The 25,454-nt window shown below is 37.8% G+C and overlaps 1 protein-coding gene and 1 non-coding gene across 2 annotated transcripts; one reads left to right on the top strand and one right to left on the bottom strand.

Annotated features, from left to right (window-relative positions):
- Positions 1–21,522: 21,522 nt before the first annotated feature.
- LOC148916805 (uncharacterized) lies at positions 21,523–25,204 on the bottom strand. The gene is made up of 4 exons (XM_089052293.1): positions 24,398–25,204; positions 22,448–22,657; positions 21,941–22,279; positions 21,523–21,867 (listed from the first exon to the last, which is right to left on the bottom strand). Exons 1-4 carry the CDS (start codon positions 25,202–25,204, stop codon positions 21,523–21,525), a joined length of 1,701 nt encoding a protein of 566 aa, XP_088908419.1.
- Positions 24,711–24,817, top strand: LOC148916806 (small nucleolar RNA R71). Its single transcript, XR_016127555.1, has one exon. It is a non-coding gene; the product is annotated as a small nucleolar RNA R71 (small nucleolar RNA).
- Positions 25,205–25,454: the final 250 nt, after the last annotated feature.

Here is a 25,454-nt window from a genome sequence, read left to right as displayed (position 1 = left end):
AAACCAGCCAAAACTTTCATTGCTTGGAAACGTTTCAAAACTCAGAAATTGATCCTAAATACCACAATCAGCAGCTAGAGCATGTTGAAAGGATAGAAATGCATACCAAGTTCGAAGAATTTGGTTGCCAGAAGTGTGAGAACGAGCGGCCGAAAGTTTGCAAAATATTCGGCTGTTTCTCGACGTTTTCTTGTGACACCGGCGATAGATCAAAGTAGCAAAGGGTTGGGACTTGTAGAGGATGACGAGCTGGTTCTTTTGGGACCGGTGCCGACGAAAATGGAGGCCGGACGTGGCGGTGGTGAGGAGAAAACCGATCAGCTTTTTTGAAAAGGATGGGGACTGTTCGCGACGGGGAGAGAGAGAGTGAGAGTGAGAGGGAGTTTACTGGATTTATTAAAAATCAACTTCGAGAAAATTACGGTTATGCCACTAAACTTGTTTTGATCGTAACTCCTTCGTTACAACTTCGAATCGAGCCCACTACGTGTCTACGGACTCATCTCAGTGCGAACTACCCAACAACACCATTCACTGCCCCAGACTCTCTCTAGATAAGAAAATGACCCAAATACCCCTACCCCAAGGGTAAATTTGTAAATTCAAATTTAATTGAATTAAATACTTTAAATAAGGAATTTAATTTGGTGTCGGGGTGTTTTGTTAGGTAGAAGGTGCCTCCTTTTATAGATGCTGGAAGCTCATTCTTCCCAAGAAACCCTAATAGGTTCTCTCAATTTCAGCCAAGTCTTCTCCGCCATTTCTCTTCTCTTCATTCGATTCAACCTCTTTTTATGAAATCTCGCTCAATCCAAATGCACAGAGACAGGATTTTTGAGAGCTCTAAAGTCTTCCCGCAACTGTTCCTGTGGCAATTTCCTATCTTTGGCTACTATCTCTCATTCTTTCCTCCTTTATTTCATGGCAAGAGCTGGTAGGAGAAATGAGTGGGTAATGGTGCTGGTCTAAAGGGTGTTTTGCTAAAGTATCCTTTGGTTTTTGGATGGCTTGTGTTGGGATTTGTCTCCAGCCATGTGATGGAGACTTTTATATATTTTATGGGTCATTTGGGCCATTCTTTAAGGTAATGGGCTAGTTCGCAACTAAGGGGATGGGCCAATTTTCTAGGGTAATGGGCTACCCTTTTCTCTCTTTCATGCTTACCCACATATTTGGGATCAAGAAATAGGCTTAAGTTTTGGGGCTCCCAAGCAGCCCAAAACTTCCACTTCTTAGCCCATCAATGAGCCTTGTGAATGCTTGTAACCATCTATACCACAACCCGCTTAGCAACCCTTAGGCATTTGAGTGGCTTAGGCCCACTTCAGCTTGTAGCGTGGCGTGTTGCTCATTTGCTTGGCGTGGCATGTGTGCAAGCGCATATGATCAAATCTTGCATACCCAAGTTGGGTTTCTTTCGAAGTTAGGTGTTGTACTAGGCTAGAAATGTATTTGGCCCTCCACAGTCGTTAATGCCCTCGAACGAATTGTTTTCTCTTCAAAAAACCTAGAAAGTTTTGGCTTTGGATTCAATGATTTCTACATGAAATTGGGTTAGGTCTTTGAGGGAAATTATAGAGGGAAGGTAGGGGAGTGTTTTGGGTGCGATAACAAGGCTGGAGGTGGCCGAAGTTGGCTGGAAAAGTCGTTGACAACCATGGTTTTTGAAACAGCCAATTTGAGCTTCACTTTGGTTCGAATTTCTGGTTTTATCACTTAGAATCACAGCTGGAAATTGGTATAGATGTATAGAGGAGAGAGGGACGAAGAGAAAGGGACCGGTTTTGAGGCTGGAGAAGGCCGGCATTGGCAGGAATCTCCATTGGAAGTTGTTGGTGTCGCGATGGCTGTTCAGAGGAGAGAGAGATAGATTTAAGAGAGAGAAAGAGAGAGAAAGAGGAATTTGATATTTTAAAATCCAACTTCAAAATATTTACGATTATGCCACTGGGCTTCCGTTGATCTTAACTTCTTCCTTTCAATTCCAATTTGAGCCCACTACCTGTGTACGAACTCATATCAATGCGATCTACGTCATGGTGCCATCCAATTCCCTAAAATCCTTTCGAATTAAAAAGCAACCAAAATAACCATATCCCCGAGGGTAAAAATTGTAATTTCATATTTATATAAATTTTAATAATTTGAATAGGTAATTAAAATAGGGTCAAGGTGTCATAGCGATCAAGGGTAGTGGCCTGGTGAAATGTCAGGAAACACGTGGTGATCTGTTATCAAGGTCATGCGTGGTGGTCTGCACATGGCTGAGATAGTAGGAGTTGACTAGCAGATATTGCTTGGGTATGACATTTTGACTAGGCCATATTGGCTTAGGCTATATTGAAATGGGTAGGGTTAGGCCATATTGCTAGGCTATATTGAAACGGGTAGGATATTTCGGTTAGGCCATATTGGCTAGGCTACATCGAAACGAGTAGGATACCTCGGGTAAGATACTTCGGTTAGGCTGCCAACCATATATGTACAACAACGTACACTATGCCAAATTTCACTTTCAGCAACACTACATAGACATCGATAAAATGGAAAATTAATGCTATTAGTATATTAGGCATCAATTTTGCAAATAACGATACTAAACAGGCATAAAGACATCAGTACGAATTTTTGGTTTTTTATGACGATGCCTTTGATTCCCCTTTAGCATCATCTCTTATAATCACAAATGCCTAAAGTGATTTGCTTTTCTTTTTTTTTTTCTTTTTTTTTTAATGAGGGACATTTTTTTTTAAAGTGTAGTCAATGCTGGTCCAAAAATGTTCATGCTCTCCTTCTCAAACTCTCACCCTAGCCTTCATCTCCCTTTCAATTTTTTTAGTCCCTTTCAAACTCTAGCCCTAACTTCCATCTCCCTCTCAATTTTTTCACTCCCCTCTCCCTCTCATTTTTTTTTTTTCTGTCCCTCTCAAACTCTCTCTTTCTTCTCTCTCCTCCATCACTGCCTCTTTCTCTCTCAGCCACCCTTGCCCCTCCCTGAGCCGAGGTGAGGTTTTTGAGTTTCTGTTGCTATTTCCGGCGACTCTGGCCACTATTTTCATGAGTGAGGTATGGATATCCATCTCCTCATCACACTCTAGCTGGTATTGTAATTATATTGGGTTAATTTCGAAGTTTTCAAGTTTGATTTTCTACACCTATGGACGCTCAGAAGATTCCTAATCAGCCTCTATGACGCTGCTTAATGGTTAGGTCTTCATTGTGCTTTAATCTCCGATCTTTTTCATTTATTTCTTTGTTAATTGATGGGTATATTTTATATTATATATTTAACCCCATTCTTAGTAGATTTTGGTTAAGATTTTGGTTCCTCTGTAGCAAAACATAATCAAATGGAAGAATTTTGGAGTAATTCCAATTGGAGGACGAACGTGAGTCACTTAGCTTGATCGTATCAAAATTTCAGATTTTTCTACCAAACTTTTATTTTCCGGAAATAAAATAAAGGAGCAGTGCGCTGTGCTGGAATAATGACGTTTTGGGCTTTTATTGCGTTTTTGGAGCCCAAGATGACCTCGGATGGGTTTGTGACCTTCTGGAGAAGTGTTCAGAATATTTTTATCTTTAAACTAAGCTATCTTGGGCTAGATTTGGAAGTGATTTGAGACCAAAACGTGGCTGACCAGATTGAGGGCAGATTCTCCTAATCCAATTTCACTACTACAAAAAGTGAAAAAGACGACCAGAAAAACACGACGGTCTAAGTGAAAACCGTCGTTGTTTTTTAAAAGACGACGGTTTTATAAAACCGCCGTGTAATAACACATTAGACAACTAAAAAATGGAGTTTCAAATGGCTGTTCATAAAACACGACGTACTTAATTTAAAAACCGACGTCTTATTGAAATAGGATTTTCAAGAGGTAAAATCATAGCCAACAAATAACGGCGGAAGTTATGAACCGACCAACGTAGAAAGTAAAGACGACGGTTTCAAAAAAAGCCGTCGTTTTTACCCGTATAATTACAAATAAATCCACGGCGGTAAAATACAAAATACCGCCGTATTAAATTAATGTACAACTACGGCAACGGTAAATATAACGACGTCCTTTCTCGTATTTCTACGATTTACATCTTTAAATCTTACCAAGTTGGGGTTTTCATATAACGACGTATTATAGAATTTAACGTCGTATTTGTCCACTTTATACGTCATACATTATATTTAAACCGTCGTCTGAATAAGAATTTTTTAGAAATTTATTTCTTGGATTTTGTTATCCTACATCGGTAGATCTACTTAACGACAAGAATTGAAAGAACCACGACGGTTTATATAGAAAACCGCCGACATAATCAGATTATTCGAGATCACAAGGGTTAGGAAATCTTACAAGATGGAACTCTGTTGCTCATCATAATCTTACCAGAAAGACAATATTTTAGAGGTTAATGATGTATGTGTATTTGTGTCTTTGAGATACACAAACGCACATACACATTAACATCCAAAAAATTGCTTCGAAATTTGACGACGGCAGTTTGCAATCGAGAGACAATTTTTTGGAAGTTGATGATATGTGTGCGTTTGTGTATCTACACAAACGCACGCACACATCAACATCCAAACAATTGCCTCCTAAAATTTCACGACGGCAGCCACAGATTTGCAATCAGAGAGACAATTTTTTGAAGTGAATGATGCGTGTGCGTTTGTGTTTCTACACAAACGCACACACACATTCACATCCAAACAATTGCCTCCTAAAACTTCACGACGGCAGCCAGATTTGCAATCAGAGAGACAATTTATTGAAAATTGGTGATTTGCAATCAGATTTGCAATCAGCCACAGATAACCAACATTCAAACAATTGCCTCCCAAGAGATGAGGTGAGACAGAGAAAGGGGCAAGAAGAAGTTGAAACCCTAATCGAATACTAAAACTGAAAGAACCCGTGGAAAAAAACCCTATTTATAATTAAAAAACCAAATCCACGTCGGTTATATTACACATAACGACGTTTAACAAAAATAATCCTCGTCGGTAACAAATACATTACGTCGCTTTTATTCTTACTTAAGACGACAAGAAACAACGACGGTATAACAAAAACAGTCGTTGTTTTATATTTTTATTTGATTTAAATCAGTCACCTAGAAAAGAAACTTTACAAATTCTAGAACATTAATTTCCTCGGGAAAAAAAACTATATCTATAAGGCAATGTTTTTGAAAAATAAACTATAAGAAAAAGGGGAAAAAATTATATTTATAATAAAAAAATAAAATCCACGTCGGTTATATTACACATAACAACGTTTAAAAACGAATCCACGTCGTGAAAAAAATAATATGTCGTTTTAGTTTAGTGTTATCCACGTCGGTATAATACAATAAAACGACGTATATTATAAAAATAAACGTCGTAAATTTAAAACAACCGTCGTGTTAAATATTTCTACCATGACGTGAGATATTGAGTTATCGACTTTTATTTAGGAGTTTACTACGGCGGTACCTACAACACTACTGTCGTATTTATGTACCACGTCATAAGTTCAAATTAACGTCGTAGTTTGTCTATTAATACGTCATCGTTCTTTGTAAACCGCCGTCTTATTACTATGAAACGGTTTGTATACATATACAACTTTTCGTCTACCTGACTTACACATGCACTGTTTCCAAACCCGAGAAAAATTTCAATCTCCCAGAGAAAACTTTTCGTCTTTTTTCCTTGTCGAGCATCGTTAGAGTATCTCATCGTCTTCCTCTTGTCTTCGCCTCTGAACTTAAACACCAAAATCCGAGAGAAAGCTTTCATTGCACGCAAAGGTAAGCTTTCATTTCTCACTATTTTTGTTGCTATTTTGCATGCTCATACTGTTTTTGTTTTGAAAATCTTTTTACCTTTTTTCTGGCGAAAATCATTTTTATTCTTTCCAAGTTTGATAAAATACACAGAAAGATAGGGAAAGTTTCAACTTTGAACACAACTAATTCAACTAAATAAGACGACGGTAGCTTTGTATTTACATGGTTAAATATGTAGACCACGACGGTTCGTCAGTCGTCCTAGCGTCGTCTTAAAATTGATCTAAGTTGTTTTTAAAATGACGGTCAATTTTTTATTTGCTTGTTTAGTTGCAGGTTTGATTTCTCTGAACCATGGTTTTTGTTTTTCCTAATTTGATAAAATACAGAGAGAAAGAAAGTAGGGTTTGGTATCTTATATAGACGACGGTATCTTATTATTGAAGCCGTGTGAATGTTCATACCACGACGTTATACTAAGATACCGTCGTCTATAAGAAGATGCCAAAGCTTTTTTTCTTTGTATTTTATCAAATTAGGAAAAACAAAAACCATGTTTCGAGAAATTAAACCTGCAATCAAACATTCACAGAGAAAGAAAAATGTTTTTGGTTTCTTATAAATACGACGGTAGCTTATTATTCACGTCGTGTGAATATCCATAACACGACGTTATATTAATATTTACGTCGTGTTAATATGAATATCACGACGTCGTGTAAATATCGCCGTAATAAGTTCTTATTACGTCTTATTTAATATTGTTTCGTCGTTGTTTAAACATTTATATTGTTTCTTCTTTAAACATTTATTACGCCTGATGTTATGTTATTACGCCGTGTAAAATCTTATCATACGTCGTAGTTTATAAATAACCGTCGCTTTGTGTTCTAATTTTTTCCCAAATATTTTCACTTGCAGGTTTGTTTATTCTGTAACCATGGTTTCTCAAGACCAAAGTAAGGACTCGGCTCCAAAAAAAATGGAGGTAAGGAGCTTGGAATGGTAACTCCTCAAGACAAGCCCTTGAAGAAGATGAAGTTTGTTTCATCTGCTGAGACGAAACCAAGCAGCACGACAACAATTTCTGAGGATTCAAAGTCAGGTCGAGGTATGAGCACAATGCCTCGTGTTGTGAAGAGAAAATTGCAGAAAATCAAGCCAATTGTTGAGTACAATAAAAGGGGGAAAGGATGTGGCCCTGCACACACTGAGATGCAGTCCTACATTGGTGTGTTGGCACGCTCCAGAGTCCCACTTGTGGACAAGAAATGGGCTGAAATCCCCAATGATATAAAGGAGCAGATTTGGGAAGCCGTTGACATGGCTTTTGTGGTAGGTCAAGGGGGCAAGACCTCGGTGTTATCTTCTGCTGCCAAGAAATGGAAGGATTTCAAGTCTACACTGACGAGGCATTATATCCTTCCATACATCAAGGAGAGGGAGAAATTAAGCCAACCCCCTGAAGTATATAAATTCATAGAGAAAGCAGAATGGGATGCCTTTGTAGCTTCAAGGTTATCCAAAGAATTTGAGTCTGTGCATTCTCAACATTCACAAATTAGGGAGAAACTTGAGTACAATCATCGATTGTCTCGAAAAGGATATGCTGGTTTGGAGGATCAATTGGAGGAAACCATGCCTGGGGTAGAAATTGATCGATCTACCTTATGGAAGAAAGCTAGACAGGACAAACATGGTAACATCCCGGATCCAAAGGTGGCAGAGAAAGCAAAATTAATTGTAAGCCTACACACTCTGTTTTAAATTTTTATTAAACTGTGTATAATTCTTATTACGTCTTATGTTATATTTTTCCGTCGTGTGAATGATTTTACTACGTCAAAATATTTTAAAAACGTCGTGAAAGATCTAAAACTGGAATCACAACTCTGTTTTCTGTAATTATAGCATAAGACGTCGGTGGTTAATTTTTTCGTCGTGTTAATGTTATTACTACGTCGAAATGTTTTCAAAAACGTCGTGAAAAATCTAAATATGGAATCACAACTTTGTTTTCTGTAATTACAGCAAAAGACGCGTGGTTTATTTATTGCGTCGCTTTTAAACAACTAACCACGTCGGTTTTAATTAACGTCGTTATAAATATATTATAACGTCGATTTCTATATTGGTGCGTCGTGTGAAATTATATAATGCGTCGTTTGTTTATAAATAACCGTCGTGTGTTTTCTTGTGCTGACTTTTTTGTATATCTTTGTTTTAGGATGAATTGCAAAAACAAGTGGTGAAGGCATCTGAGTTTAATCGGCAGTAATGATGTGTTGACCTTGGCTTTGGGTCCCGAGCATCCAGGGAGAGTAAGAGGGGTAGGTGCTGGGATTTCCCCTAGGCAATTCTTCAATTTACCTAGACCACAGAGGGTAAAATTTGCTGATCAATTGAAGGAAAGTGTAAGAATTGTCCTTCAAGAAGAGACTAAGAAGATGGAAGCTAGAACCAAACAATTAGTAGAGGCTGAGAGGGAACATTTACTAAGTCAGCTTTCCCACCTCATCCCCAATTTTGATCCAAGCATGCTTAAACCGAAAACTAGCCCCTGTCAAAACCAAGGTCTACAGCAAAGTCCCAAAAATCCAATGTCGATAAAGCAAGCTGTTCGGGGCTGAAGGGAGATCCCTACATTTAGAGGATGATACTGCCAGAAATGGGGAACAGCAGGAAGAAACGGTAACATAACCGAACTTTGAATTCTCTGTTTTTTTTTAACATTAGACGTCGTTATTATGAATAAACCCGTCGTTTTAAAAACATACCACAACGATTTTATAAATAACCCGTCGTGTTTATTTAAATATCACGTCGTATTTAGTTTACTTGTTTTACACGCCATTAGACGTCGTACTTTGTGATTTTTAGACGACGGTTTTAGTCCTTAACGACGTAATATACAATTACCACGACGTTTATTATTTACCATCGTTTAATAATTTTAAGACGTCCATAATTCTTACATACCGTCTTAGGTTATGCCTTACCACGACGTTTTGGTTTAATTTTTTTACTCTCTGTACAATCTGTCTTATATATATATTTCTTTATTATTTAAAACAGAAATCTGGGGCTTTAGATAATCAAGATGAAGAGAAGAAAGAAGAAAATAAAGATGAACAGAAGATGGGAGAAAAAAAAGATGAAGGGAAGAAGGAAGAAAAAAAAGAGAAAAAAGATGAAGGCAAAAGGAAGACACAAATGATGAAGAGAAGAAAGAAGAAAAACAAGATGAAGAAAAGCATGACGAGGAGGTATATTCTCATAACTTTGCCTTTTTAATTTGTTTTTCACATTTCAGACGTCGATATTTTTCTTTAAACCGTCGTTTGTTTTCACATTAGACGTCGGAATTTATTTTCTACGACGTAATAAATTATCTAAAACGACGGTATTTAATTACCGTCGTTTAAATTATAATCAGACGACGTTTTTTAATTTAAACCGTCGTTTTTAATGAATTACCACGTCATTTTATTTTGCTTTATTTCTTTAAACAGGGTAATGAAGTAGTTGATTATTCAAATGTGGAGGTGCCATCTTCCTTACAATCCCTTTGTGGTTATGTGGAAACTACACTAAAGCCACAGGGGAAGATCATGACCTTCAACATTGAGAAGGAGGTGTTTGGTGCAGATCGAAGTACCTTCGTCTTGCATGAAGATATTACACAGCTTTGCAGGCATGGAAGAAATTGGGGCTACTGTGGTTGCAGTATATATGAGGTTTGTCCTAATCAAATATCAAACATTATATCATAAGACGTCGATTGTTTAATTATTGCGCGCTTTTAAACCACTAACCACGTCGTTCTTTTTTTACCGTCGTGATAAATTAGTTATCACGTCTGCTTTCTATTTCAGTTCGTCGATGAAATTGTATAATACGTCGTTTGTGTATAAATAACCGTCGTTTGTTTTATATATTTAGGTGCTTATATGATCTTTTGAGAGAAGCAAATATGTGCAGCATGGTTGGCTTTATCGACCCTGCTCAAGTTAGTGCCAACGCTGGGTCACTAATCGATGATCACGAATTGTAGCCAATCGACTTCAGAAAATGATGGTGAACAGATTTTCATGATGCCTTACAATCCAGGGTTAGTCTCCTTAAAAGGATTTTGTTTGTATGATTTTCACTAATTGACCACTTATAAAACTGTTTAACTAATTCTGTGTCGTTTGAAACATCTAACCACGTCGGTTATTTATTTATTGAGTCGTTTGAAACAACTAACCACGTCGGTAGTTAATTATCGTCGTGATAAATTTATAATGACGTCGATGATTAAGTTATTACGTCGTGTGAAACTATATAATACGTCGGTTTTTATAAATAAACGCGCTTTTCCCTCCGTGCTGACTTTTTATATTAACCGCGTTTTTTATTTTATTTTTGTGCAGCCGTCATTGGGTCTTGCTGATTGTGAGGGCAAAGAGGGAAACCGTCTATTTTCTGGATCCTCTGCCTGGAAATCGTGTGGTTGATGAGGAGGGCAAAAACATCGTGAACAGTGCTTTAAAAATTTATAATTCCCACATAGGCGTACCAGGCCGTAAAGCACCAATTTGGAAAACTCTACCAGGCACACCAAAGCAACCCAGCAGTGTCGAATGTGGGTATTATGTGATGCGCTTCATGAGGGACATCATCATGGATCCTTCCTTGGAGTTTGAGAAGAAGGTAAGAATAAAATTTTCAGAAACATTTTTTGTGGTTTTTTGTATTATCAACGACGGTCATTTAAAATTACCGTCGTTGAATCGATAGACTACGTCGGTTATGAAAAAAACGTCGTCTGTGTCTGAATTTCTTTTTATTTTGTAAAGCTTAATAATCATTGTTTATGGATTGCAGTTTGCCAAGGGAAAAGATCAAGCGCCATACCCCCAAGCAGCCATTGATGAAGTCAGGAAAGAATGGGCAGAGTTTGTTTGCCTTCATATGGATTAGAGGATTTTTGGAACACTTGATATTTTTATATGTACTAATTTTGTCTATAATATATAATGTACAAATTTTGTCTATAATATACGGTCGATGTTTTCCCTGAAAATTTGCTGAGGTTTTCATAATATAAAAGAAAAAACAAATTGCGTAACCGACGTGTAATAACTTTCCAACGACATAATTATGTAAAAAACCGACGTAAAATGATATTTAGACGTGATGGGACGTACATAAGACGTCGTTTTGATGACAATTTCGCCATGGTTTCGCTTTTAAACGACGTCCTTTTGAACAAGTAAGTCGCTTATTAGGGTTTAGGTTAATACCTTATAACGACGGTGATTAGGTCGTGGAATATGTATTTTACGTCGGATGGTGAAACATCCGCCATGGTTTCTCTTTTAAACGACGTCCTTTTTACATGTGAGTCGTTTATTATTATTTACAATGTCGTGGTTTGTTGTTGATATAAGAATATTTTATTATTTTTAATTCAAAATTTTAAAAATAAATTTAAAATAAATTCAAAAAATTCAACTTCAACTCCTATGAAGTCATTGATATATTTTCTTCCCTAAAACCCAAAAAATGCAGTTTGTGTAAAAAGATTAAAATGACCAACCTAAATAAAATTGTTTTGATGAGTCATAGCATCACTTATATAGTTTGATGGTTTAGGGTTTAGGGTTTGGGGATTAGGGTTGTTATTTATTAGGGTTTATGGTTAAAGTATAATTTTTGGGGTTTAGGGTTTATGTTTGTTATTTATTAGTATGTAAAACCATAAAAATTTTATAAAATTAAATTTTACAAATATATAATTTATGGTTTTAAAGTTTAGGGTATTACTTTTAACGACGGTGATTGAGTCGTGGAATATTGAGTTTACGTCGTATGGTGAAAAATCCGACGTGGTTTCTCTTTTAAACGACGTTTTGTTTACACGTAAGTCGTTTATTATTATTTACAACGTCGTTAGTTACTTAACCCCGCCGTGGTTTGTTGTTGATATAAGAATATTTTATTATTTTTAATTCAAAATTTTAAAAATAAATTTAAAATAAATTCAAAAAATTCAACTTCAACTCCTATGAGGTCATTGATATATTTTCTTACCCCTAAAACCCAAAAAAATGCAGTTTGTGTAATAAAAGTTTAAAATGACCAACCTAAATAAAATTGTTTTGATGAGTCATAGCATCACTTATATAGTTTGATGGTTTAGGGTTTAGGGTTTGGGGATTAGGGTTGTTATTTATTAGGGTTTATGGTTAAAGTATAATTTTTGAGGTTTAGGGTTTATGTTTGTTATTTATTAGGATGTAAAACCATAAACAATTTTATAAAATTAAATTTTACAAATATATAATTTATGGTTTTAAAGTTTAGGGTATTACTTTTAACGACGGTGATTGAGTCGTGGAATATTGAGTTTACGTCGTATGGTGAAAAATCCGATGTGGTTTCTCTTTTAAACGACGTTTTGTTTACACGTAAGTCGTTTATTATTATTTACAACGTCGTTAGTTACTTAACCCCGCCGTGGTTTGTTGTTGATATAAGAATATTTTATTATTTTTAATTCAAAATTTTAAAAATAAATTTAAAATAAATTCAAAAAATTCAACTTCAACTCCTATAAAGTCATTGATATATTTTCTTCCCCCTAAAACCCAAAAAAATGCAGTTTGTGTAATAAAAGTTTAAAATGACCAACCTAAATAAAATTGTTTTGATGAGTCATAGCATCACTTATATAGTTTGATGGTTTAGGGTTTAGGGTTTGGGGTTTAGGGTTGTTATTTATTAGGTTTATGGTTAAAGTATAATTTTTGGGGTTTAGGGTTTATGTTTGTTATTTATTAGGATGTAAAACCATAAACAATTTTATAAAATTAAATTTTACAAATATATAATTTATGGTTTTAAAGTTTAGGGTATTACTTTTAACGACGGTGATTGAGTCGTGGAATATTGAGTTTACGTCGTATGGTGAAAAATCCGACGCGGTTTCTCTTTTAAACGACGTTTTGTTTACACGTGAGTCGTTTATTATTATTTACAACGTCGTTAGTTACTTAACCCCGCCGTGGTTTTTCATAGTTTTAACGCCTTTTTTGATTTTGCGTGGTACATAGTTTTACCACGACGTCCTTAATGTAATAAGCGTCATGTTTAATGTTAAATTTTAACGACGCGTGTTTTTTCGGTCGATGTTTTAAAAAGCGCGCTTTCTTAAAATATTCGCGGGACCTAAAATTTTCAGATTTGGCTCTTATTTTTATACTTCTAACCCTGAACCCTAAAATTTTCAGATTTCGCGCAACATAACATTTCGCTCTCTCACTTCATCTCTAATTCAAAGTTGGGCCAGGCTGTGTCAAATCCAATTTGGTCATAATCTGTGAGCTCTGCCAACCTGTAAGTACAAACCCTCTCTTCCCCTTGTAAATTCATTGAATGATATATTACGTTGTTTTGTTAAAGGGTTTTAGGTATATGTTTTGCGATCTGTTAATAATGTTGTTGGAGGTATGGGTTCATGGATTTTCTGTTTAATGTTTTCTTGATCACTCTCTGTTATGTTGAATTGGGAATGGATTTCATTTTGTCGGATCTTTTAATCACTCTCTGTTATGTTGAATTGGAAATGGATTTATTGTTTTCATGCTTAGTATATGTTGGTTTCATGTATATGTTCGTTTCTTGCTTGGTTTCATGTCTATGTTGTGTTCTTAATAGGGTTTTGGGATCTTGAAAATAAACTGGATATCGACGCGTTTTCAGGCATACGACGACGGTTTTTACTTTAAACCGTCGTTTTATTATTTATACACGACGGTGTTATTTAACTACCGTCGTGGTTATAATTAGACGACGTAAAATCCGTCGTCTATATATGTCAAATACGTCTGCTTTTGTTTAAAAACCGTCGTCTCTGTTGTATATTACTTGCTATTAGACTTTATATAATCTGCTATAGTGATGGTCATTGCTTGTCTTTTCACTTTATTATATATAATAGGGTATAGTGTCGGAGATGGATAAGTCATGGATGCACTCGGATAGAAGATCGAAGGCATATGAGTTAGGGGTGGAAGCATTTTTGAACTTTTCTGTAGAAAATCTTCTAACTACCACACATATCCGTTGTCCATGTGTTAAATGTGTTAATTTGAAATTGTTTGGGGTTGGAATTATAAGGGATCACTTATACTTTAATGGAGTTGACCAAAGCTATAAGAATTGGACATTTCACGGAGAACCTTGGGAAGCAACTACTAATGCTAGTAGAAATGTTGAAGAAGATGATGACCATAGTAGGTACAGTTTTGTGTCTGAAGAAATAGAGATGGATGATAATGATTTTGGTGATTTTGGATCTGATCCTTATGAGTTTGCCAATGTGATTGGGGATGGTCAACCATTGTACCCTGGTTGTAGAAAGTACACGAAGTTATCAGCATTAGTGAAGTTGTATAATTTGAAGGCAAAATATGAAATGAGTGATGTCTGTTTTACAGAATTATTGATACTTCAAGGCGATTTGCTTCGAAGGAAATACAATACCGGCCTCTATGTATGAGGCAAAAAGACTTTGTGTGCATTGGGGCTAAGTTATGAGAAAATGCACGCATGCCCCAATGATTGCATCTTGTATAGGAAGGAGTATGAGGATTTAACTCATTGTCCTAATTGTGGTATCTCAAGGTGGAAGGAAGGCAAAGATTCAATCTTGAAAGAGGGTGTGCCAGCGAAGGTGGTGTGGTATTTTCCTCCAATTCCAAGGTTTAAAAGGATGTTTCGATCACATGAGACCGCTAAGAGTTTGACTTGGCATACTGCTAGAAAATCAATTGACGGTTATATGTCTCATCCAGCGGATTCCCCGTCTTGGAAACTTCTTGATGATAAATGGCCCGAGTTTGGTAATGAGCCGAGAAACTTGAGATTGGCTCTTTCATTTGATGGATTCAATCCCCACAGTTCTCTAAGTAGCAGATATAGTTGTTGGCCAGTTATCTTAGTTACATATAATCTCCCTCCATGGCTGTGCATGAAACGAAAGTTCATGATGTTGACCTTATTGATTTCCGGTCCTAAACAACCCGAAAATGATATAGACGTCTACTTGGAGCCTTTGATTGATAATTTAAAATCTTTGTGGGATGGGATTGGAGGAGTGTATGATGCACATAATGGAGAATACTTTACACTTAGAGCTGCATTAATGTGGACAATTAATGATTTCCCCGCCTATGGAAACTTATCTGGTTGTGTTGTTAAAGGATATAAAGCTTGTCCAATATGCGGCGATGATACACCTAGTCACAAGGTTGAAAAATGGCCACAAAATTTGTTACATTGGGCATAGAAAATGGTTACCGATCAATCATCCATATAGGAGGCAATGTGCAGCTTTTAATGGGAAACACTGAATATGGCACGCCTCCTGAGCCATTAACCGGAGAAGAAGTGCTGCATATGGTTGAAGATGGTGACAGAGTTTGTTGGAAGAAGAAATCAATATTCTTTGATCTCGAGTATTGGAAGTACCTTCCTGTGAGGCATGTCCTAGATGTTATGCACATTGAGAAGAATGTTTGCGATAGTATCATTGGTACATTGCTAGAGATCCCTGGAAAAAATAAAGATGGGATTGCTGCTCGATTAGATTTATTGAACATGGGGGTCAAAACTGATTTGCAACCCGAGTATGGAGAAAGACGTACTCGTTTGCCTCCCGGGCCTTGGAATTTGTCAAGAGCAGAGAAGAGAGAGGTTTGCAATTCTTTCTATGGTATGAAGGTCCCTGAAGGTTATTCTTCAAATATAAAAAATCTTGTATCTTTACAAGATTCAAGACTTCTTGGCCTTAAATCACATGATTGTCATACCTTAATGCAACAATTGCTCCCTGTGGCAATTCGTTCTGTTTTGGAGAAGCCTGCAAGGTATGCAATAACTCGTTTGTGCTTCTTCTTCAATGCTATATGTGCAAAGACTGTTGATGTTTCCAAGCTAGATAAGTTGGAAGAAGATGTAGTAGTTACTTTGTGTTTGCTTGAGAAGTACTTTCCCCCTTCATTCTTTGATATCATGGTTCATCTAGTAGTACATCTTGTCAGAGAAGTTCATCTTGTCGAATCGTACTCGTCCTGAAGGTTGCATTGCTTTGAGCGGTATATAGTGAAGAAGTGTAGAGTTTTGTACCGAGCATTTATCTGATGTTAGTACAGTTGGAGTGCCTTCAAGCCAAAAGATGGGAGTTTCAAAGCCATTATCAGGTTGCACAGTGAGCGTAGTTGATCGGGACTCGTTGAATCAAGCACATTTATATGTCTTGGAGAATACGGAGGAAGTCCTACCTTATATCGAGTACGTATGAGTTTTATTCTTTAAGTTTCCATTTTAAATTATTTCTTATGTTTATCTTATATGTTTGGGACCGTAATACTTGAATTTTGTGTGTCATGTAGGCAACATATGATCCACATCCAGACCGCTTATCCAAAATTTAGAAAGAGAACAAAGTGGCTGCAGGATAAGCACAATAGCACTTTCATTCAATGGCTACGCTTCAAGGTATATGTTATTGAATAACATATTGGACTTTTAATTTTCTTCTTTCTATGTTAGATTGAATTAAGTTATGATTAATTTGCAGGTTCAAAGTGAACTTAATGAGGAAGACAATCATGGCGTATCAGAAAATTTAAGGTGGCTAGCAGTGGTCCAAACATGGCAGTGCCATTATATAGGAGCTATCTCATTAAAGGTATTAAATTCAACATCAAGGCACAAGATGATGTGCGGACAACTCAAAATAGTGGAGTTTATTTACTTGCACATACTATGCAAGTTGCTAGTGCCAAGGATAAAAACCCAATTCTCTCAAATATGGGTTTCTATGGTGTCATTCAAGAAATTTGGGACCTTGACTACCAAAAGTTTACAATCCCAGTCTTTAGGTGTGATTGGATTGATATTACTTCTGGTCTTGTAGTGGACGAACTTGGATTTACCCTTGTAGATTTGAGTAAAATTGGACATAGGAATGACCAATTTGTTTTGGCTTCTCAAGTCAAACAAGTATTTTTTGTTGACGACCCGATGCATCGTGGTTGGTCGGTAGTGTTATCAATGCCTAATAGAGAATATAATGATGTTATTGGTGATGATGTCTTAGGTGATGTGAGAATTGAGTGTGAGCCATTTACTAGGGGATGCCAAATGTTGACACATTTGATGAAGTGGTGGTTGAGTTAGGGAGTCAAAATATTCGAGATGGGTGTGAAGATATATGGGTTGAATGATGCTTTTAATTGGCAGTGTATGACATTAATTTTGTAATATATTGTAATGTGATTTCTTCACTTTCATTATACAGGTTTTGGCCACAAAACAATCAGATACAAAAATTACTGGTTCCAGATTACAAAACACGACGGTTTTGATAAAAATGTGAAAAACAAACGTCTGTTCTAATAAATAACGACGTTTTGGAGCATTCAACGACCGCAATATATTTACCGACGTCTTAAAGCAAAGTAACAATGAAGAACCACGACGCTATTGTGAAACAGTAATCCAGGATAACATGTCGGACAAGCATAAAGAACCGCCATGTAATTCAAAATAACACGACTCCAATCCCATAACACCGACGTCTAAAAGACGAGAACTTTAACCTGAACGTTACAAAAGACGACGTCGTCATGAATTTACCACGTCGCATGTTCTTTCATAAACGAAGTGGAAAAGGATGAATTCACGACGGTATTTGAAGTCCATTAAATTTGTCGACGTTAAGATTTATAAATTAGACGACGTTAATTTTTTTAATGAAGACGTATAAATTATTAAACACGACGGTCTTTTTCATGGTACCGACGTTGTATATAGACGACAACGTCGTCCTTATAAATTACTGTGTCGTAATTAATGACCCCATCATTTTTTCCACGTCGTTTATTTTCAAAATATGACGTATAAATTCTGTAATACGGCTCTCATTTATTTGGAACCGACGTTGTTTATTCATTTCAACGTCGTCTAAGTAAATACATACGTCGTAATTAATGAACCTGACATCTATTTCCACGTCATAATTCGTAGAAAAATCGAAGTGGAAAATATATTTTACGACGGTATTTGAAGTCCATTAAACTTGTCGACGTTAAGATATATGAATTAGACGACGTCAATTTTTTAAATGAAGACGTATAAATTATTAAAGACGACAGTCTTTTTAATGGTGACGACGTTGTATATAGACTACAACGTCGTCATTATAAATTACTGTGTCGTAATTAATGACACCATCTTTTTTCACGTCGTTTATTTTCAAAATATGATGTATAAATTCTGTAATACGGCTCTCATTTATTTGGAACTGACGTTATTTATCAAATTTAATGTCGTCTCTGTAAATATATGCGTCGTAAGTAATGACCCTGACATCTATTTCCACGTCATAATTCATAGAAAAATCGAAGTGGAAAATTTATTTTACGACGGTTGTGGGAAATGTTGTGACGTAGTAGGTGTCAATAACGTCGTCTATTATGATTGTAAAGACGTCGTATTTATATTTGTCATCTGTTTCCTTTTTAACGACGTTTTTTTTGTTGGAGTTGGTCGTCTATTCTCATCCTCGACTGTTTTTTATGTCTTTTTGCAGCACAAAGACGTCGGTTTTTATTTTTTGATGACGTTTTTTGTTTTAACAACGACGGTTATTCACCGTCGTGGTTTTGTTATGGAAAAGATGTCGGTGGATTCCACGACCATTTGAAAACAGAATACACGACGGTGAATTCCCGTCGTGGTTTTCCTTTTTTGTAGTAGTGTTTGGATTTTATATCCTAGTATTATTTTATTTTAACTTAGTTTCCTTGTAGGGATTGGGCAACTAGATACCCGGAAATTAGACACCTTGGGGATTCGAAGGCAGGACCAGGGACCTGGGATCTTGCAAATAGGCGTTGACCAACTCCTCCAACTCCACAATTGTGTTAAATACGAGCGACAACTACAATATAACCCGGTGTAGCCGCTACATCTGTCGTTAAAAAAATTAAAAGCTAGCTACTCTTGAACATATTGTAGATTCCCTTCCACTAGCCCCGTGCCCAGAGCCCTCCTTTGTTAGACCCAAAAACCCTATTTCATCAGAAAATGTCAATTTTTGTTTTTTCAAACAATGGGTTAGAGCTCAAGGCCAAAGAAAGAGCAGAGCTTGTCGGTTGCTTGGCGCGAATGGGTTCAAGGCCGAATGCTCGGAAAAAGGGGAATTTGGGTTGTTGCATTTGAGTTGGGTCAAAGAACCCCATATGTGCATAGATGCCTTACCCCCAATTTTCGCAGTGAAATCGAGATTATAGGTTGATGCGTTGGAGCTAGTGACGGAAAATTCAATTCTTGGCACGTTTAGTAGCTGGGGTAAGAGTAGAGTTTACAACATAATCTAATATGAAGGTGCTGGATGCCTCTTGCTACATGCCTGACGAGCAAAGGAATTCAATTCAAGAATATCAGGTTGCTCACATTCTTGGTGCACTTTTCTTTGATGTAGATGGAATATCAGATCACACTACAAAAAGGGAGCCTTGGCTGCTGCTGTTTCGCTCTTGGCATTGAGAACAAAAATGATCTAGTGGTGTATGATGGAGAAGGGATCTGTAGTGCAGCTCGTGTATGGTGGATGTTCTGAGTATTTGGCCATGACAGAGTCTGGGTTCCGAGCATTTTGATGGAGGCCTACCAAGATGTCATGCATCTGGATCTGATGTTGAATCTAGTGCGTCTGGTGATGCAATTGAAAAGCTAGTGCTGCCAGTGAGGCAATAAATGTGCATTGTGTAGGAAAGATGCAGATCCAGGAGAGGACAACCAACACACCAGCTCAAAGGACGTGGAATCACATGGGAGGGTGAAAGGTGGATCCGTGCTTCATGTGAGTATAATTTCGAATTCCTACAAATTTTGTGGTTGTGGATCCGGTAGTGAAAGTTGTACTCAACGTTGTGTTGTAGGGCTCTGTGTTTTAACTGTTCAAAATTATGTGTCTGCACTAGATCTACACAACTACCCCCAAACTTGCATCTGTGAGTGATCTCATGTTAATTGCTTTAATTCCCAGTGTAGTGTAGATGTGGTGATGTTAATGTAGACTTGTTGCTGGGTGCATGATTCCAGTATAGGACTGCTACTGGGTGCATGATTCCAGTATAGAATTGTTGGTGGGTGCATGATTCTAGCATAGGATTTTCTGCTTTTTATGCTTGCTAATGATGTAATAACCCAAACCCAAAATTAATATTTAATTATTAATTTATTTGAGAAAAAGACAAAAATACCCATAGAATATTTTATTAGTTTAAAAGTTGACTTTTTGATCGGGAAGGAATTTGGGGATTTTAGTTGTACCGTTGCATAGAGCGCGACGAAACGAGTTCGTAGACATGTAGTGGACTCAAATCGGAATTGTAACGAAGGAGTTACGATCAAAAGAAGTTCAGTAGCATAACCGTAAATATTTCGAAGTTCAGATTTTATAAACCCAGATTTTTCTGGTTTTAGAGGAGAGGACGAGCCGACTTTGGGAGCTGTTTTCTCAGCTCCGACCTCGGTTCAGGCAAGACCAGTGCGACGAACCACCAAACATCCCTCTTCCAACTTCAGCCCTTCGCCGCCTCTATCTGCCGCCATAGTCGCTGGAAACACCGCAAACAGCGGTGTTCGACGATTTTTGTAAACTTTCGCGGCTCGTTCTCCGTCATCCGCCACCATTTCCGTAATCCAGGTATGGAAACTCATCTATTTCTCGAGCCCTAGCTGCTGGTTGGGTAGGATTTCAGAAATTTCTAGTGTAGATAACTCGATCTTGGATCCAAAGTTTAGCCGAATTTCGGGTTGAGATTCCGGTCATTTTCGGCCACTTTTTGGGGTAGGTCCAAGAACAAAAGTGGCTCCAAATAGGGTGTTTTACCTAGGATAGGAGTCTTGAGCCGAGATGTTGAGATTTTCCGGCGAAGCGTTATCGCTTTAGGCACCACGCGCTGCCAGCGCGTGTGGTGGCGCGTGGGCAGTAAGATGGGGACCACAGTCAGTCCTAGAATGATCTCCTAGTCCTCACGAGCGCGTAGGATTTTGCGGATCTTAATTCGGATATCGTTTGAACCCCGAACGGATCTCGCCTCGTGCGATTTCCGGGTTCAATACGTTTGAACCGTTGGATCGTAGTTAATTCCAAGTATGTTAATCTAGACTTTCCCAGGATCGTATCGTATTTGACGGATCGTAAGACGGAGTCTCGGATACTCCGTAATGGTCAGCCCTAGGCGTTTTACGATTCGATTCGGGTCAGAACAGAGAAAAGAACTACGTGTGGCTTGATCCTCAAGAAGGGTACGAGGCAGCCTACGATTATTAGGCGCAGCCACGAGTTAGGGCTCAAGGTTTATGTTATTGTTTTGAGGTATTTTCGTCTTTTACGATCCACAGATACAGTGTGTCATTTTAAAACGGGATTCGGCCCGGATTTCAAAGTGGAATTTGGGTCGGGTCGTTTCGAATGATTATTGTGTCATACATTGAATCAATTATGTGTTAGGAGTAGAAAGAAAATACCAACATCTAGCTAAAGAAAACAGCAACAATTTTTTATTTTTTTTTAATGTTGAAAATAAAAGAATTTAAGAGTTTAGAAAAATTGGGTTACCTCCTAATAAGCGCTTTATTTTAAGTCTGTAGCTAGACATTTCAGAAGTCTGGTGGTCAAATCACTTGTTTCTTTAGAGTGAAAGACTCGTTTGCAATGTTGAAGGGTGTCTCCACGTAGGGTTTCAGCCTGTGACCATTCACCGTGAATGTGTTGCCTTTAGCTTCATTAGTGATTTGAACTGCCCCATGAGGAAAAACTTGAGTCACCAGGTAGGGTCCAGTCCAACACGATTTTAATTTCCCTGGAAACAACTTGAGCCTTGAATTGAATAATAGAACCTTCTGTCCTGGCTGAAATTCCTTCTGTAAAATTTGACTGTCATGAAATGCCTTAGTTCTGTCCTTATAGATGTGAGAATTGTCATAAGCACCTTGACGAATTTCCTCAAGCTCATTTAACTGCAATTTTTGCTTTTTCTCAGCAAATGGTTTAATTGATCTGTAGTCGAACTGGCATAAAATTGTCTTGAACCATACCGTCTGCCACATTAATGCGCATACATTCTTGCTGCTCAACAGGACAGTTCGCTGCCTCAAACAAATTAAACACCACAGATTGGTCCTGAACTCGTAAAGTCCATGTTCCAGCTTCCACATCAATTAAAGTCCTAACTGTTGCCATAAATGGCCTCTCCAAAATAATAGGTGTGTAAAAGTCTTCATCCATGTCTAAAACCACAAAATCTGTTGGTAGATAAAGATTATCAACCTTAATAATTAAATCTTCAATAACACCTCTTGGATAAGTGATTGAATGGCCAACTAGTTGAAGTGTAATTGATGTAGGCTTTAAATCTCCTTGTCCCAATCGCTGGAAAACAGAAAAAGGCATCAAATTAACACTTGCTCCCAAATCAATTAAAACACTTTTAAAATTAGAATTTTCAATGCTGCAAGAAATATTAAAACTCCCTGGATCTTTTTTCTTAGGTGGCAGTTTGTGTAGCAAAACTGCGCTGCATTGTTTTGTCAAAACAACTTTGTCCAAATATGCAAGCTTCTTTTTGCTACTGGAAACTTCTTTCAAAAACTTGGCATATGATGGAATTTTCTTGATCGCATCCAGCAATGGAATGTTGATTTGAACCTTAGATAATGTCTGCATAAAGTCCTTGAGTTGTTGATCCCTCACTTTTGGCTTCAAACGTTCAGGATAGGGTAATGGAGGGTCATAAACACGCTGTAAAACCTGTTTTGGGACAATTTCAGGATCTGCCAGATTATGTTTTTTTGATGTTTTGGCAGGTTCTGCTGCTGCAAATTTTTTGCATTATCCTTCACTGTTTGCTGCTCCTTGTCATAGCTTTTTTCACATCGTAAAATCCGAACAACGTTGCAATCTTCACATCCTTTTGGATTAGGCACTGTTTGACTAGGAAATTTGCCCTTTTCTCTGTTTGAAATTTGTGCAACTAGTTGTCCAAATTATTGTTCCAAAGTTTTAATTGATGCTTCCACATTTTGAAAGCTTTGATTGTTGCCCTTGATGAATGATTGAGTTGTTGCTGCTAGTTTAGCAAGTTGTTCATCCAAAGATGGTTTGGATGGGACAAAAGGTTTTTGTGCATGCTAGAATGGTTTTGCATTATTCTAATTGTCACCCCAATTGAAATTAGGGTGATCCCTCCATCCTGGATTGTAATGATTGGCATATGCATCGTTCCTAGGCCTTTAATAGCTGTTCAATATATTAACATATTGTTCAACAAGCTCTGGTGTTGGCTGTCGCGAATCTCATGGCCTGGTGCTCCGGCTGAGGGGATGTGCGTCAACACGTGACATCCTTCTTTTGGATGCGGTGCCGTTATGCGCAGGCATGCCAGCATGGTCTACCGTGCGTCGAGATGATGATGAGGTTCGGATAAAAGATAGTTTAAATGTTATGCTTGCTTTGCGTTCGACTCCTAATCAAACGATTGTGGCCGAGAGAGGAACTGATCTCGGCCGTCAGGTTCACGGCCTAAGCTACAAGGCCGTTTAGTGGTGGCGTTGGTGGCGGGTTTTAGGCGGTGCTTCGGCGCGTTGCTCAGAGAGCGACGATCGTATGATATATGGGGTGAGTGAAACGATAACAGAGATGGTGCTCCGATGCCTTGAAAATCAAGGGTCGTATGATATATTGATGAATGGATTTTCCTTACAATCTACCACTACTCTTAGGAAAGCAAATAAAGGTATTGAAAGTGCATTACATGAAAATATAATTTGCTCAATGGGAGGCTTTTGGTTTGGTGTTTAAACCCTTTGAATATAGTCCTGAGCTTAATATTTATAGGAGGAGTCCTGGAGGGACAATCGAGGCTGACAAGACCTGCGTGGTGGAGCCTGACCGGGGCAAGTGGCTAGTCAAATCGGCATTTAGGATCGTGAAGTATGGTGGCTTGGGGTTGAGAAGCATGGTGGTGTGGCCCCCATAAATCTCCGTAAATCTCGGCCACCGCCCTGATTGTGGGTTCTACCCCCTTGGCCTTAGGAACGCATTTAATGCTCTGGTCTGGTGGTTGGTGATCTGACCTTAAGTCGTAAGATTACTTGTGAGAATGTCTGCGCCTAACCACCCTGATTTCCATCACTAAATCCTGACTTCAGTCACTTCCCTTGTGCATTAAATGCTTCTTGCGACTAGTGGGTTTGCTGCGAAGTTAGAGGCATTACTTCATTAAATGGGGTGTGGGACCCTGAGGCCATGTGGCATTTTAACCACCGCTTCTTCAGCCGTGTCTTTTACGGCCTTCGGCTTCGGCCTTCAACACTGCGGTCGTGAGGCCGAGAGGATTCTGCCTTTACATTTTCCTTTTGTTTGGACGGCGAAATGCTCGACGAAACGGTAGGCGCCAGGGTCGACTTATTAGGCACATACATCTGGGTAGGATTATTTATGCGGACAGCCCATTATGTCGTGTGTAGCCATGCTGCAGATAGTGCAAACTGTTATTGCAAGTGGCTGCTGTGTAGAACTTGCTATATGTTGTAGAAGAATATCAAATTTTGCATTAATTTTCTTCTCCATGTTTTCCATTTGTGTAGACATGTTGGGAGAACCCGCTGTGAACTCAAAAATGCCCCTTTTCTGTGAATGTTCTGCTGCCCATTGTTGAGATTCTGTAGCCATCATATCAAACAATTCAAACGCCTCTCTTGTAGATTTATTTGACAATGATCCTCCAGCTGATGCATTCACATGGCTCTTAGATGTAGGATTAATCCCATCAAAGAAAATATTCATCTGTGTATCTAAATCAATATTAACATGTGGACACTTTATGTACATCTCTGTATATCTCTCCCATGCTTCATGAAACTCTTCATTAGGCTTCTGTGTGAATGTCAAAATCTCCCTCTTGTAATTCAATGTCTTGGATGCTAGATAATATTTGTTCAGCAATTTTGTATGTAATTGTTGCCAAGTAGTAATGCTATTAGCCGGTAGAGTGAATAACCAAGTTTCTGCCTTGTCCTTCAAAGTGAAAGGGAAAAGACGTAACTTAAGAGCTTCAGTAGAAAAACCCCGAATCAAAATATTTTTGTAACCTACAATAAATTTTGCAATATGTATGTTCACATCTTCATTAGGCAGCCCCCGAAAAATGGGTAGAATTTCAAGCATATGGTGCTTGATCTCGAACGAATCACCCTCTTCTTGTTCAGGATACACAATGCAATTGGGGACATCAGTGGCACGGGATGCCAACGACTCTCTGAGTGGTCTGCCTACTGCAGGTATTTCTAACGCCATGTTACCCTCATCTGCAAACAAATTTTGAAGAAAAGTGCCCTGTAGTGAACAGTCCCAAGCCCAATTAACTTCTCTTCGTGTAGGGTGCACTCTGGTTCGGATCAAACTGCAATCTGTGCAATCTGTGCAGTTCCTAATCTGGTATGAACAATGCAGTCAACAGAATCTGAAACAAAAACTAAACTTGTTCAAAAAAACTTTTTTTGACGAAATTTAAAAAAATAAATAAATAAATCAGAAAAAGTTTAAA

This window comes from Prunus mume, linkage group LG5 (assembly GCF_029339155.1).
Source record: "Prunus mume cultivar Tortuosa linkage group LG5, ASM2933915v1, whole genome shotgun sequence".
In the NCBI taxonomy this organism is placed as follows: domain Eukaryota; kingdom Viridiplantae; phylum Streptophyta; class Magnoliopsida; order Rosales; family Rosaceae; genus Prunus; species Prunus mume.
The sequence above is the reverse complement of the archived record's forward strand: the minus strand, read 5'-3'. Positions and strand labels throughout refer to the sequence as shown.